We start from the raw sequence: 15978 nt of genomic DNA on the forward strand, positions 1-15978 counted from the left end.
GACCTTCTGCGTGTAATGACGTCACCCGTCGGGAATCCTCCCGCCCCCCACCTGTTTTGGGAGAGTCCTCCCGAAAATGTACAGGAGGGGGGTGCGTTGACCTCAAATTCCGCGAAGATCGGGCCGCCGGCGGCATTTTACGGTTCCGCGGAACCAGGGGGGCGGCGATGTCACGTTTCCATATTTTTCATCCTCGAAAACCCCTGTTCTGAATTTAACTTGATGTGGCAACACTGTTCCAATGAGTACTGCATGAATGGAAGAGAATGGAACAACGGCGATATATGTAAAAGCGGCTTAAGCAGTTGCGTAAGTGGTAAAAAACGAAGAGTTGACTTAATAGCGGCTTAATGGGTCGACCGAATGTGGGTAGGTGATTGGTTGAAACTTGCTGGTGCCTAAGGCCCCATATCTACACTACCTACCACAAGTACAATTTTTAGGCAAGCAAAAGTGGGTTTATTAGACAAATTTGTCTTGTTTTTGCTCATCAACCTTGAGCGGTTTGTTGATGTTTTTACCTACATAGGGTCACGGTCGTACAAGAACGATTCGGTTGGTTGATTTGTGGTTATTGTGGGGTAATAATGTAAACTTCCAGTTTTCACACCCGCGCGGGATTTAAAACTAGGTTAGCAGTGCCCTTTTCAAACCTGTTGCTCGTTTTCGATACTGCAACCACATCCCTAGCTGCAACAAGTCTAGACTCGCAGCTGCTTGACGGACCTTTCACTTGCTCCTTGTCTCTTTCGTTATCGATTTTCGTCTTCATCTTCTTGAAAACGCACTAATTAGTTCAACTTTCAGTTCTCTCATCGTTCAAAAGGGTTGCCAAACTTCCAGGGGTCATCTTTCCAAGGGAAATACCGTCTCCGTATGGGGCGTGGTTCTTTTTCATTATCGACCCTTGCGGAGAGTATGAAAAATGCCCGAACAATACAGTCTGGACCACTTTTTTTCGTGTCTGCTACTTGTTTTTTTTTCTTCTAATGCATTTAAAGCAGCCAAGTAACACGTCCGAACCTGCAAAAGACACCACCTGCTACAAAAGATGATCACAGTGGTGTCTGATTTTAATGCCGAACCGGTGTTTTAGAAAGATTTGGAAGCTTCTAAACTGTTCTACAGGCATTTAGAAGCTTCTAGGCTATTTCAAGAGCATCTGTAAGATTCTGGGTAGTTTTAGGAACATTTGGAAGCACCTAAACAGTTCTATAAGGTTTTAGAAGCTTCTAAGCTATTCCAAGAGCATCTGAACACTTCTATATAGATTTAAAAGCTTTTAGACCGTTTTAGACACTTTTGAAAGCTTCTAGGCTGTTTCAAGAGTATTTGGTAGCATATGAACTGTTCTAGAGGCGTTTAGAAGGTTCTATATGCTATTTTAAGAGCATCTGTAAGCTTCTGGGCTGTTTTACGAACATTTGGAAGCACTTAAACAGTTTTATAAGTTTTTAGAAGCTTCTAAGCTATTTCAAGAGCACCTGAAAACTTCTAGATAGGTTTGAAAGCTTTTAGACACTTTTGGAAGCTTCTAGGAGGTTTTAAGAGGATTTGATAATTTTTAAACTGTTCTGGAGGCTTTTAGGCTATTTCAACAGTATCTGACAACATCTAGATGGTTTTGAAAGCTTCTAGACTGTTTCCAGAGCATCTGCTACTTGATTTTTTCACGTGCCTTCAATCAAAGAGACACCACCTGCTAGAAAAGATATCAGAGTGGTGTGAAGTAAATTTTGAAGAAGAGTTCATCAACATCGACTGTTCAGGGAATATTACAATAAGTCGAGAGCTTCCCAGGCGTGGCCTGAATTTTGATCAGAATCGATGTGACTTCCACATTCCTACTTTTTGGCAAGACTTGACTGCATACAATATTTCGGTTGCTTTCAGCAGTTTCGACACGATTAACTCCGGGCCGCAAAGGCATTTTAATGCCGAACCGGTGCCTGGTTAAAGAGTGCCAGATGCCGGCTCGTCCATCATTATTTTGCGTTCTGTACGGTTCAAAATACACAGTAATAGTGTAGAAATCGATGTAAAAGTCTAAACAATTGAAGGTGACTTCGTCTGTTTTAACTCCAGACAGATAAATCACCAGACTCGAATTTTAGGCAATGACCATTCAAATAATAAAATAAATCTAATACCGTCCCCACGCAAGTAGTTTTATTGCACGTATGCAGGATGTATCCAGATTTATATGACAATTTTGATTTTGATATTATCAAGAAATTATTTTTATTAACACTTTACTGCTTTACTCAGTTTACTGCTTCTTCTGCACAAACTAGAATACTCCAGAAAGTTGTACTTTGGCTTTTTGAGTTGATGTTAAGTAATTTCCGCTATTTTTCCATCTATCCTAATTCCGTTATTTGGCTTTACCCTAATTCTGTTATTATTTTTAATTGTCATTTTCGTATTTAACCTAACCTAGGATTTTTTTTGAAATTTTTCTAGTTTGCCTAAAAAATACAGCAGAATACTACAAACTACAATGAATTGCTCCAAAATATAACAAACTAGAAGTTGTTTATGGTTTCTGTCTTTCTGTTGCACTCACAAGTTGCTCAGAGACAAAACAACAGGAGGGTTTTATTGAGGATGCTAAATCAGATGAAAAACATTTTAAAGTCGTAAAAATTAAATTTTTATGCAATAATTTGATTCCTTACTGACTTAATTAATAAATTTACCTAGAACTACCTAAAACTAGAATTTACAAACCCCCTCACCCCCCCCTTCCGAAGGAAGATTAGGGGGGGTGTGAGGGGGTTTGTGAATTCGGTGAATAGGATCAGTTTTCAACCTGTAACTGATCTAATGTTATAAAATACCCTTGGGGGCACCTGGGGTAACCCTATCTTATTGCGTGCTGGCGCCTACAGCATAAGACTTCAATGCAAATCGATCTTAACGGTTCCCATTTACTTTGAGACGATTTTATAAGTGCCGGTGTACTTTAAGTCCCGATAAGGTCCCCAACCGATACAGCTTAGTAAACAAATTACCGGAAATGTCAGTTTTTTTTTCTGGTCGACTAAATTGAACTCCGTTAACCTTTCCTAGTTGAAGAGGTGTCGTTTTCTAGTAGCTAAGCGAATTGCAGGGTTCGGGTTCTTTCCTATTAACGCAATTTGATAGGAACGTTTTCCCGATGACTTTGCGGAAAAAAATGGCATCGCAACCGTCCTCCGGGTCGTTCGAGGTTGCTTCTCTGAGGGGCTCAACAAAATAGGGCTCATTAGACCCCACAGAGGGCGAAAAGCTTCGAAACCGATCTTTCCGGGTAGGTTATTGACACGCAACAATAAAGTTACAAATCATCCCAAACCGAAAAACGAGGCGCCCCTCTTCTGTATTATTCGCATTTCCTAGTTCAGAAAGGGACCGACACCCTTATATTATTCTTTTATTTAAGGCAGGGCCGATGGGTTTTTTATGACTCGCTGTTATGTAAATAACTCTATTGCGAAGCAGCTTTGATCGGAAACTAGTTCTACAACTTTTGTTTCCACCATCCTGGTGGTTGACTATGACAAAAGTGATCAGAGTTAATTTTGATATAAACAGGGACACTCCAAGGAGAACATTTCTGACTGCGTAGATAAGTTTGATTACGCAAAACCGTGTGGGAGCAATACCCGTGATACTCTGACCTGTTACCGTACACGGAAGTGTATAGATCAATCTGTTTTCGGCCTGAACTATTGTTCGATGCTAGAAACGAATTTGTTAACTGTCAATAGGAGTGAATCATCATTTTGCGTCATTTTCCCTTAAATCATCCCGGTGGGCGGTGTGCTGGTGCAACGGGTTTACGCGCAATCGGCCCCAATTTTCCCGTGACATTTCCGCCACTTTAATAACTCATCGAAAGCAATTCGCAGCTTATTGCAGTCGGCAAACGTCTAAATTTATGGTTGCTATTCCTAAACAGCTCGAAGGAGGGAATTAGTAAAGCGTGCACCCAAGTATTTCGCGGTTCTTTAAGCCCACGTGATAACTGGCTAAAGAACCAGTTTGGTGGTGCCGTAATTATTACACGGCCCTTTGCTGCTACCTCGCCCAGGTATGCTCGCAAAAAGAATTCGCGATCGGTTCCCATTAAGCGATTTCCTGCCCAATTGTTGGCAGCAAACAAAAACGTCTGGTCCTGAACCCTTTCAGGTCAAACTCCTTTTCTTTCTACCAAAAATCGACTTTAACAATGAAAATTCGTGTAAAAGAGGCTTAAACATTCGTTTTCTAGCATTTTTACAGTTTTCAACCCAATTAAAGACCTTTAGTACTGGAGACTTAAAAAACTACTTTTTTTAGGTCGTTTAAGTTAAATTTTCACTTTTCAACAGTAAAAATTAACTTGGGATACCAAAAAGTGACTCTAACCTTCTAAACCAATAAAAATTGACATCAGAAGCTTGAAACTTGCTTTTGAAATCTGTTTTCATGATTTTCAGACTAATTTCAGTATTTTAGTCATGAAAATCGTCTTAAATGCAGAATATTGACATTAGGTTCGTGAAAATTGACTTATATACCAAAAAGTGACTTTAGATCAATGAAATATTGTCATAAAAGAAAAAAACTTGCATTCAAATTACTTGAAAATTGATTTGGACATTAAAATCAATGAAAACTGACATCAGAAGCTTGAAACTTGCAAACTGCAATATTTCAGTCTTGAAAATAGTCTGAAATACTGGATTTTGACGTTAAGTTCATGAAAATTGACTTGAAAACTAACTTTTACTTTATTTCTAATTTTCTTGGAACTCTGGACTATTTTCAGTGCTTTCAGTCAGCTAAATCAAGTTTCAAAACTATCTTCACTAAGTTTCAGACTTGTTAGGCCTGAAAGTCAATTTGTACACTCTTTATAGACTTGAAAAAGTCATTTCAAGTTGTTTCATGAAACTACTAATCAGTACTAAAAATTTTTTAGAAAATTGGTCAGTTTTAGACTGAAAAATCGAGTTAAGACTATTCACAGCTTGAAAGTCAACTTTTAGACTATTTTTAGTAGTAAAAAACGAGTTTTATGCTAAACAATCTTTGTCTGGATTTCTGGACTGTTTTTAGTGCTTGAAATCCAATTTCAGACAAAATTAATCCTAAAAAATCGTGTTTTTTGTCTATTTTCAGTCAAAAATTGCTCGGTTTACACTAGAGTGCTTTGCAAACAGTTTTTGGTCTGTAACTTCCTTAAATGGCTCTTTAGGGCAAAAATGCTTAGAATCAATCTTGTAGAGCATAAAATTCCGATCAATTAATTTTGTTTTATTTAATTTGATTTTTTTTTGTTGCAGGTAAGACCAAATATCCGTACAACAACCCTTCAGCGAGGAAAAAGGTAGGCTGCCAAATTGCTATATTGGAAATCGTTACAACTTAATCAGACATTCCGACTACAACAGTCCGCATTCAATTCAAACAAGGAAAAGCTGGAATGTTTGCCAACTTCCCGATTGCTTTAGAGATTTGTATGGGTTTTGGCTTAAAATGTATCTGATAGCCAAGATGACGTAAGCAGTCTGTCTTTTAAATTGACTGCCAAAAAGAAAATCAAACCACAGCAAATGGCTGTTACGTCATCAGTTTGGGTTTTTTGTGATCATTACTGTCATCTGGAAAAAACTATTTTTACAAATTCATTCAAGAAATAATTATTTACTAATTTACAATAATTAATTGCAACTTTTGAACATAACTAGAATATGCTGGCTAAAAAAAACTTCAAAATCAAACAAAAAGTTACAGAGAAAAGAAGGGAGACAGAAAAACACTCTGTATATAAAGTTACAAAAATTGTTTGTTTTTTTCTATCTAAATCAATTTGCGTCAAAAAGTTCAGCTAAAAAATTAAAATTTTGACACCCTGTATCTGTATATTTGCAATATTTCTTTTGTTACTACTTACTTTGGAAAAGCAAACTTTTAAAATTTTCACACCTTGTATTAACAAAGCAATTTTTGAGTTCTGTTGTTTGAATGGATTTTCTGCTCCAATCTCTCTCTTGGTGGCTTTCAAGTTATTTTACTAAATCACCTTGTATACTCAAAAAAAAATCACACTCACATTTTGATGGCATCATTGAAATGTTAGTCTAGTCTACGATTGACTGGTCATTCACCAGTCCCTGGACGTTGATTGAATATCAATTGGCTTTTGCTTCAATGTTGATTTTGCCCTTTGATTAAGGTCAAATTTGATAGTTTCTAACACTCACTACATTATTGCTCGTAAATAATCAATATTGGTTACATTATTATAATTAATGATAACATTTAATATAAAACAATAACATTACATTAAAGGTGTCGATAAGCAGTGCACGAGTACACGTGTTGGTTGCATAAAAATGTACGTGTTTACTTCAAATTATTGCATACAAATTGGTGAGTCGTAAAAGGTTAGCAAAAACACTAACCGATAGAGGGCAAAAGGATCAAATTGGCTTATAAAGTACCTTTGCAATGTTTATGTTTTGTTGCTCCAACTACAATGTTGATTAGGTTATCGTTTGTAGGCCAACTATTGAGGAAATTGCTAAAAATCTTACAATCACCTAACCTCGCCTTTTTCGAGAACCTTGGTACCACACGTTATGCAACCATGGTTCAATATTTGGTCTTGAACCCGCTTAGGAAGCCCATTAATATTGCACACTCCATAAAACTGATGGGTTGTTCAACCTGATGCTAAACAAGCCAAAGTCTGTGCTAATTAAGTTTGTTCACACCTAAAAACCACTTAGGAGTAGACTTTTTGGTGATTTGTCACGTGACATTAGGGTTTGTGATCTGAAAGCTATTTTTTTTGACCCATCAATGCTGAGGTCTTGTTGTGAGAATTTTTGGGTTTAGTTACATTACACAAACCATTGAACAGAATATCTGGTTTTGCTACTAAATAGTATTTTTTGTTAACCTAACTTGTTAAAAATCATTTGCAAACAATTTACTTTTTGCTTAAAGTGTTTTTTCTACCTAATTACTAGTTATTCAGTTCAGTACATTCTTGTAACTAACTAAATCTACTGGTTGTTTGAAAATTTGACTTGGAGACTTAAAAAACTACTTTTTTTAGGTCGTTTAAGTTACATTTTCACTTTTCAACAGGAAAAATTATCTTGGGATACCAAAAAGTGACTCTAACCTAAACTAATAAAAATTGACAACAGAAGCTTCAAACTTGCGTTTGATATCAGTTTTCATGATTTTCAGACTAATTTCAGAATTTTAGTCATAAAAGTAGTCTTAAATGCAGAATATTGACATTAGGTTCGTGAAAATTGACTTATATACCAAAAAGTGACTTTAGATCAATGAAATATTGCCATAAAAGAATAAAACTTGCATTGAAATCACTTGAAAATTGATTTGGATACTAAAATCAATGAAAACTGACATCAGAAGCTTGAAACTTGCGTTTGAAATAATTTTTCATGACTTTTCAGACAAATTGCAGTATTTCAGTCTTGAAAATAGTCTGAAATACTGGATTTTGACGTTAGGTTCATGAAAATTGACTTGAAGACTAACTTTTACTTTGTGTCTAATTTTCTTGGAACTCTGAACTATTTCCAGTGCTTTCAGTCAGCTAAATCAAGTTTCAAGACTATCTTCACAAGTTTCAGACTTGTCAAGCCTGAAAGTCAATTTGTACACTCTTTATAGACTTGAAAAAGTCATTTCAAGCTGTTAAACACTATTAAATTGACTTCTAGACTAATCAGTACTAAAAATTTTTTAGAAAATTGGACTGTTTTTAGAGCTTTTAGACTGAAAAATCGAGTTCATTATCAATGCTGAGGTCTTGTTGTGAGAATTCCTGGGTTTAATTACATTACACAAACCATTGAACAGAATATCTGGTTTTGCTACTAAATAGTATTTTTTGTTAATCTAACCTAACTTGTTAAAAATCATTTGCAAACAATTTACTTTTTGCTTAAAGTGTTTTTTCTACCTAATTACTAGTTATTCAGTTCAGTACATTCTTGTAACTAACTAAATCTACTGGTTGTTTTGGTGCTTGTCCCGAACAAGGACAAAACTAGAGAGAGACCAGGAAGGGGACACAATTTACGTTTCACGCGTACGTCCTTGACACGTGAAAAAGTGCGTATATACACTCGCAACGTTGCCGTATCTATTATGGTTGTCCAATTGGTATCGGGAGGAAAGTGAAAAAGTTGCGTATTTTTTTCGGACAAACTATAAACATGTCTCGAAACCTCAAGGCTCTCGACAATTTATCGTTTTGAGGTGATTTGACTTGATGATAAGACGCTACGAAGCGTGGGAGTAATTTATCTGGATTAAAAAAAAAAACTGGGTCACTTCAAGATTATATAAATTTTTGGGAGTAAAAATAATTTTTAAATTAAATAGCCGGTAAAGTTCCACGTGCCGCCATTGTTTATTTCGGTCATCTGAAATTGTACGCACACGCACAGAAGTCAGGGTCGTCCGCATAAATAATGTATAAGACGGGCTTCCAATGTTAATCAGCCCAAAATATTAGTTAATTTGACGATTAATATGACTTCCTGTCACATGGAGTCAGTGGTCAGTAATGCCCAAATTTGGAGGTCGCCAGTCTTGAATGACTGGAATGCTAAAATTTATGGCAATTAAATAATTATGTTTATGTTGGAGGAGGGAAATGATCCCCAAGAAGGTCAGACTGTCTATTGCGTAGATTACAGCTGTTACACGCATTAGCATGGAAATGATCAAGATATACTAGACTCGGTCACTTCCTAAAAATGTGAACATTATCATACAAATTCGATGTCTGTTGTAAAATTCAAGGTTGTTTCGTTTTCCTTGATCGTGTCGCAGGTTGATTAACCTCTTTATTAAGTGCGTGTGTGTTTGTCGCATTTTTTGGTAAAAAGGAAAATCGAAATTTCCACGTGGATCTACTCGACCTCGTAGATTACGTCAATTTACTAAAATATTATCATCATCTTTAAAAGGTGTTACAGAAGGTTATTCTTTCACATGTTTTCAATTAACAACTCAAAATCAAATCAAATTGGTAGTCCCTTTTGAGACACTTTCTTAAGGTTCTAACAACCCCTCTCGAATACAAAAAATAACAAAGTACTTATACATTTTTGATGCGGATAGTCTGGAAACTTGGATTTTGACCTTTTTCCCCCTCCCATACGCGACAGTCTGGGTCTTGGTGGTAATAACCCAAATCCAGGTTCAATATACCACGAAAAGCTGGAGTTTGCGTTTCAAACCCCCCTCCCCCTCCGTGTCTTCGACCTTGGGATAAAAAGTGGCGGGAAGAGGGTTGTAATCGGATACTTTTACCACCCCGCTGGCGTGATTAATTGTTTGGCCGTTCTGACCACCAGATTCGGAGACGCGTGACTAAAAGCTCAATTGAGACTCCCAATTCCTCTTATCCGAATACATATTTTTCTGCCATTATAGACGGCTTTTACTTTCGAGGGGCTCCGAAACCCATTATTGGGGAATCAACACTATCGGGCATGCTACAGACGACGTCTAGGGGCCCTTTTGCCGCCGCTCCCTTTTTTGGGGGGGTCGGAGGGGGGAGGGAAACCACCCCCTCCCGTCAAGGTCGACCCTATCACGCGATCGATGCTCAAAAGGGCGCCAACATTGTCTGCGACCTTCGGAAGCCCGCCAATTCGTTAGCGATGTTGTCAGCTCTATTTTAGACTTGTTTACCTTTTCTATTTTTTTTTTCTGTATTAGCAATGATGGACAAATTTCTGGTAAATTGTTGTTAATACAGGTGGACCTCTGGTGGTCATTTTAAGAATTTGAAAATATTTTCTAGCGACTTTTCATGACCAATCAATGTTGCCAGGTCTACCGTTAAAACGGTACATCTACCGTTTTTGTAGTTCTTCTGCCGTTCTCCTGTTGAATGTCTGTCACTATTGTCAAAATTTTACTGGAATTTGCAAAAGAATTACATTTTAACATAGTTTTCGAAACAAGACGATTTCCTGAGATTTAACAGTTATTTTGACAATTGTTCCTTTATAGTCTAGCTAAATAGTCTTCTGAAATCACGTGACAACTGTCAATAACGTCAAAACTGTCAAACCGTGCTGTAAAGTAGCAAAAATCAGGATTTAAAAACGTTTTCTTGCAGTATTTGATATAAAACGTGTTTCTGAGATTTATGACAGTTATTTTGCCAATTGTCACGTGATCGTCTAGCTAAATAATCTTCTGAAATCACGTGACAACTGTCACTAACGTCAAAATTGTCAAACCATGCAAAGTAGCAAAAATCAGGATTTAGAAACGTTTTCTTGCAGTATTCAATATAAAGAGTGTTTTTGAGATTTATGATTTCTGACAATGGTCACGTGACTGCCTAGCTAAATTATCCTTTAAAACCACGTGATATCTACCGTTTTTTTTTACTGAATATTCTACCGCCATTAAATATTTTGACTTGGCAACCCTGTGGCCAATTGGTCTTATTGGGTCACCCGGTACCTGTTGACATAAACTGTCCAGAACACAGTAGTCCAAGTGTCTCAAATATTTAGCTATTAAACGGTCCTTTGAAACATCATTTACAGTGATTGTTACTATACCTGGAGATCAAAGAAAGTAAAAATTTTTGATTTTCTTAATAGTTCGTGTAGACAAGAGGAGAAAAATTGAATAGGAAAAGTACAGGTCGTGAACCTTTTTCGACAATCAAACTAAGGAAATTTCCGATTTTCTGTAACAATTTATAACCTAATTGTTTGCTTCTATTGTGCTGTTGAATGGAAGAGCACACACATTTCCTGCACCGAAAAAGTGTTGTTTTGGCAACCATTGCAGCATCTAATGAGGTCGTTTACCGTTTCTCCGTAATTGAAATCACTCAAAATTCCTCGTGTTATTTCATTGACTGACCCTAATTTATTGATTTTTTCCTTCCTAAATTATGTGAGTGCTCCATTAGCGGCCAATTAGCCTTCTAGACGCATAATCAAGTTTAGAGGAAATTTCTGGGAACGCGTCAGATTTACCTATTGGACAGGTGTGAGGTGCGGAAATACTGTACCATTAGCGTTTTATAAAAAGATCGGTCGTTAGTTGGAAGATTGAAAAAATTAGCGATATTATGCCAAATGAAAACGAGTGTTTGCGGGTCAGTGAACGGTCGATTTAAGAAAAAAAAAATAGAAAGGAACATGTCTGACTAATTATTTTGTTCGTGTGAATAGGTTCCTAGAAGGATCTTCACAAACTTTTCAAAGATGATTCTTGCAAAATTTAACTGAACTCTATCCGTTCAGGTAACCGGTTTTTAATGGTTCTGTTGGCAATTTCAAAGATCCCAATCGGATTTTGGGCGAAAAGGGTCGCAACAGGTATATGGTAGCAAGATTTGAACCGTTTTGAATGAAATTCGAAACGGGCGCCTAAAATAGTCGTCGGCGTATAAAAAGGCCTAATAAAAGGCCCGGGGGACAACGACTCCCGCTCTCGATCACGCAAACATAGAAACGGAAAAATTCCGTTTCATTATTAACTTTTTGGGTCGATAAAGACGGTTTTATTGTTGCAGGCTAAATTTAACGTTACTTAATCGCGCCTACCCATAGATAAACACTCCGACATGCCCTGGGAACTGAGGAAAAAGGCCAACGTTATCTACCGGTGTTAGTTAGAGATAATGCCTAATTTATGTTCTGGTGATTTTTTACTTGGAATCCACACGTGTATCCAAATCATTAAAGATAAGAAGAAAAGTCTTCTTCTAAGAACTTAATCACACTTTACTTATTATTAGAATCACACATTCTAATAATATTGAGAAAATAGCAAAAAAAGAAGAAGTATTCATTCCTGAAAAAACAAAAAATTAAACAAGAGAAAAACAGAATTATTAAATATATTGTAATTTTGAGAAATTTCAACTGAAGAAATAAAGTGAAGACGAAATGACCGCTCTTCTTTTCTCTCGCCAGTAGAAGTTAATTCTTCTTTAAAATATGTTACCTTAACCCGTCTCTCTTTTAAAATTTCCTGGCAATTAAGAATCTAAACACATTCTTCCACTCTCCTTTTTTGACTCATTGAATTTAAGTCTTCTTTTAAACACTCTTGGCATTTAGCCAACTTAATATTTCCTGGCGATTAGCCAGCTCAATCTTCTGCTCTTCTTTACAATAAGTTGGCTTAAACAGTTTTTTGTCAAGTTGTCTTGGCAATTAGCCAGTTAACTTATTTTTTTCTGAAAATAACTTGGTATTTGAGCCAGCCCAGTTAGCGTTTAGATATTAGGACATTATCGATACTAAGGCCTTAATCGACAATTGGCGAACTGGTTTCGTTAAATGCGGGCCCCGATGACGGTATAGAAAACGTTCCACAACCGCCGTTATGGGGTCGCCCCGGTGCGGAATGTGAAAGGAACCAAAGAGAGGATCGACCTCAGCGCTGGATCATCTCCGACAATACGACATTCCTACCGAGTTGTTCTCGATGCTTTAGACTGCCCAAGAATCTCCCTCTATCGCTAATTAAGTTAACCATCGTTTGGTTCTAGAACCAACAAAAAAAAATTAGCTTTGGCCTTCAAAAATAAAAATTCTGTCAGCTTCCGCAAGGGCAGATGTTCGAAATATGGCGTGTTTCAACAACTTTCTACCTGAATTGTCAAGAAAACCCATTATCTGTTCGGTACCCAATATAAAGCTATTGTAACGCAGTTTGCCTTTGTTAGTCAGCGGACTCATTGTACTGGGAAGGGCGATTGTTACTGCTACGCAGAAAAGGGCACACATCTTGTAACAATAGAAGAAAGTGCATTTCCTGTACTTATTGGTACCACGTTTGTCGCACCTTTAGAGGTGACGATGCTGATTTTGTTTAACTTGAATTTGTGTAAAATCTTTTCTAAGTATTCCTTCCTTCATGAACCCCCCAGGGAGGGAATGGCTTCTGCTCCCTTTATGGGGCATTCTTTCTGCCCAGGATTTGTCAGACTCTAAGTCATCCCCAGGCAGGGACAGATAAAAATCGATTAAAGGCACAATCCAAGTATAGTCATTCCTCGTGGAAACTACAACCATCACTGTCACATCCACGTGGTCTTCTCCTAGGTTTTCACCCTATCCGCCTCTCCCCGAAGACCTTCGGAATGGACTTAGAGATTCCACCATCTCCTCAACTTCCCTGAACACCATTTCAAGAAACGTGGTTTCTTAGTGGCAAAAAATGGCACCCACGAAACAAACAAGTTGGAATTAGAAGAGAGAATCTAGAATTTCCAAACTGATATTGCATTCATCAAAGTGACAAAAATTTCAAATGGGACATCCTGTTGTGCAGTTTCAGGGTTACAAACTCACTTACAATGTGTTCTGTTTTTGAGATAGTTTGAAATTATTCCTTGCTTCCTCTCCCCTTTTTCAATTTGAAATGAGAAAAACTAAAATCATTTATTTTGTTTTGCAGAAGATGAAGAAATCGACGTGGTATCCATTCCTGACAAATACATGTTGGCCAGCAGAGCACCATTGTCATTGCCGACCAATCCTTCCTACAAAGACCGTCATCATCTGCAAAAAACAATGGCGTCGGCAATGTCAAAGAATCAACGTGGCAACCATGGCATCAAAACAATTCTGCCGGTGCGCAGCACAGATACGCCAGGGTCATCAGGAAGACGTCGCGGCGTTAAGCGCGGACGCGGTAGTCGCGCCAACTCCTCGTACAAACGCAGGCGCGCTAGCAACGTCGTGGAGGCGGAGCCTACCGACAAACGTCATTTGCACAACGACATGGAGCGGCAACGTCGCGTCGATTTGCGTATCGCGTTCGATAATTTGAAAGCGGTGGTGCCCGAGGTGTCGGGCACGAAAAAAAATCGCTAAAGTGAATATTTTACTGCAAGCGGCGCAGTACTGCTACCAGTTGACCGGCACTAACGCCAACAATATCCGACAGATGGAGCAGCTGAAGAAAAAACAGGTTTGGTTGCGATCGAGAGTGTCGCAATTGAGGCGCGATTTAGCTGCGCGGCGCTAATAATTTTCTTTTTAACTTTGTTTAGTAGTCGTAATAGTTTAATTTTTTCATTTCAATTTAGTTATCTAACTAGTTTTTATTTGTAGTTTTTTTTCTGGGTAGAAAATTGGACGTTTGTTTTTGTGTTTTGCGTGCGGTTTTTCTTTTTGCCAAGTTCGCCGGTAGTTTGGTTGCGTATTTTTAACAGGGTGGTTCAAAACTATAATGTGCCATTTTGCAGTAAAACTAAATTAAACTCGGCTATTACCTAAATTTTGACGAAAATAAAGGCGTATTATATTTGAGACACTTTGTAATAAGTAAAATGGAGCGGCACCTGTTTGACAAATAATAATAACACGCACGTCACTGACGAATTAAAAAAGAAAAACCGCCTCTATTAACGTAGTTTTTATGTATTTACTGTGATTTAATTAATATTAGTTTAATGCATATTAATACATATTTGGGGAAAGAATACTATTTTTCATTTCTTATATAAATACGAGAAGTTGCTAATTTTAGGTCTATAATGTAAATAATACGAGTGTTTTATTATGTTTTAATAATTACGGGACGCCACTGGTTTAGTTACTTCAGTGGCGTCCTAAGCTAAAACACACTTACACACACACACACACATACAAAATGACATGTGATATCAGTCAGTTTCAGGATTGTTCTATTTCAAGTAAGTGTGTATTTGATGTTGGGGAGGAAGGGTGAAACAATCCCTTTCCATTTAATAACTTTTAAGTTTAATCTAGTTTTTTTTTTTTAGAGAGAACCTATTTGTTGCTTTTTTTAATTTGTGTACATAACATATTTCACGCCCCACTTTTGGGTGTGAAAAAGGCGTTTTATTTTGTGTAATTTTTGATTTTTAAGGTTTTCTATAGTGTTAAGGAAAAGCATTTATCTTTTAAGTTTTTAATTTTGTGTTTTTTTTAACGCCTAAATGGTTTGCAACCATCCTCATTGCTCAATAGATCAGTTGGTTTTTATTAGCGCTCTTTTAAACTATACTAAGCGCGTTTACTTTATTATATTCATACTTATTATTATTATTATGATTAATTATTATGATTATGTTGTAGTAGTGCAACCAGTAGTAGAAAGAGGGCGCCCGCGCACTTGCACGTCTTTTATGTCTTCCAACAGGGCGGGCGCCTATTTATACATATACATATATTTACATAATATACGGAAAAACTAAAAAAAAGGGGTCGTGAGAGATAGAGAGAATTGTTGTGTTCATAATATTTTACAGTATTTTATACTTTTTTGATAAAATATTATAAAAGTGCAGAAAAAATATTGGAGAAATCCAAAAACCAAAAAAAAAATACAGAAAAAAAACTAAATCAAAAAAAAAAAATTGTTAACGGATTGTGATAATTTTTAAATAAGACGACGAGTAGTAGCAATGCAAAGTTTTTTATAATTTTATTTCTAAAAAAAAAAAGAAAAACCCTTACATAATAGTAACCAGATTCGCTCAAATAGACTTGAATCCGTACCTGCCCTCTGACCTCGCTATTAACCAAAAAAACCTTACCAGGTGTGACATACAAAAATAACAGGACACTGCTAAATAATAATAATAAAATACACACACACTCGAAACAATTCCGAAATCAAATAAAACACAGTCTCGAATCAAAACTCTTTTCAAATTTACCACTAACTACAGAAACTATTGTTTGTTATTTGATTTTTATTATTATTTAGATCGATTGTTACTCAAATTGAAATCGTCTTAACGTAACGATATTACAATTCTCTGTATGCTGGCGACATCTAGACGTCTTAAACTATTACATTTTATTAATGGTAAACTTGTTATTTTGTACTTATACTCCAAGGTACTGTTGGAATTATCGTTTAATATTTTGAAATCTTTGGATTTTTTTAGTTCCTAAGTTTTGAGAAACATTATAGATCAGCTTTGAAAAA

General features: G+C 36.7%; 1 protein-coding gene across 1 annotated transcript in view; it reads left to right on the forward strand.

Annotated features, from left to right (window-relative positions):
- Positions 1 to 15978, forward strand: part of LOC145734866 (uncharacterized) — a 37028-nt gene extending 21050 nt beyond the window's left edge. Inside the window, 2 exon segments of the mRNA XM_081988486.1 lie at positions 13471 to 13868; positions 13870 to 15978. Coding sequence (XP_081844612.1) covers positions 13471 to 13868; positions 13870 to 14043 — 572 coding nt within the window. The 3' untranslated portion in view covers positions 14044 to 15978.

The sequence above is a fragment of the Ips typographus genome, linkage group LG10, assembly GCF_016097725.1.
Source record: "Ips typographus isolate SLU linkage group LG10, UJ_Ityp_2.0, whole genome shotgun sequence".
NCBI lineage: Eukaryota > Metazoa > Arthropoda > Insecta > Coleoptera > Curculionidae > Ips > Ips typographus.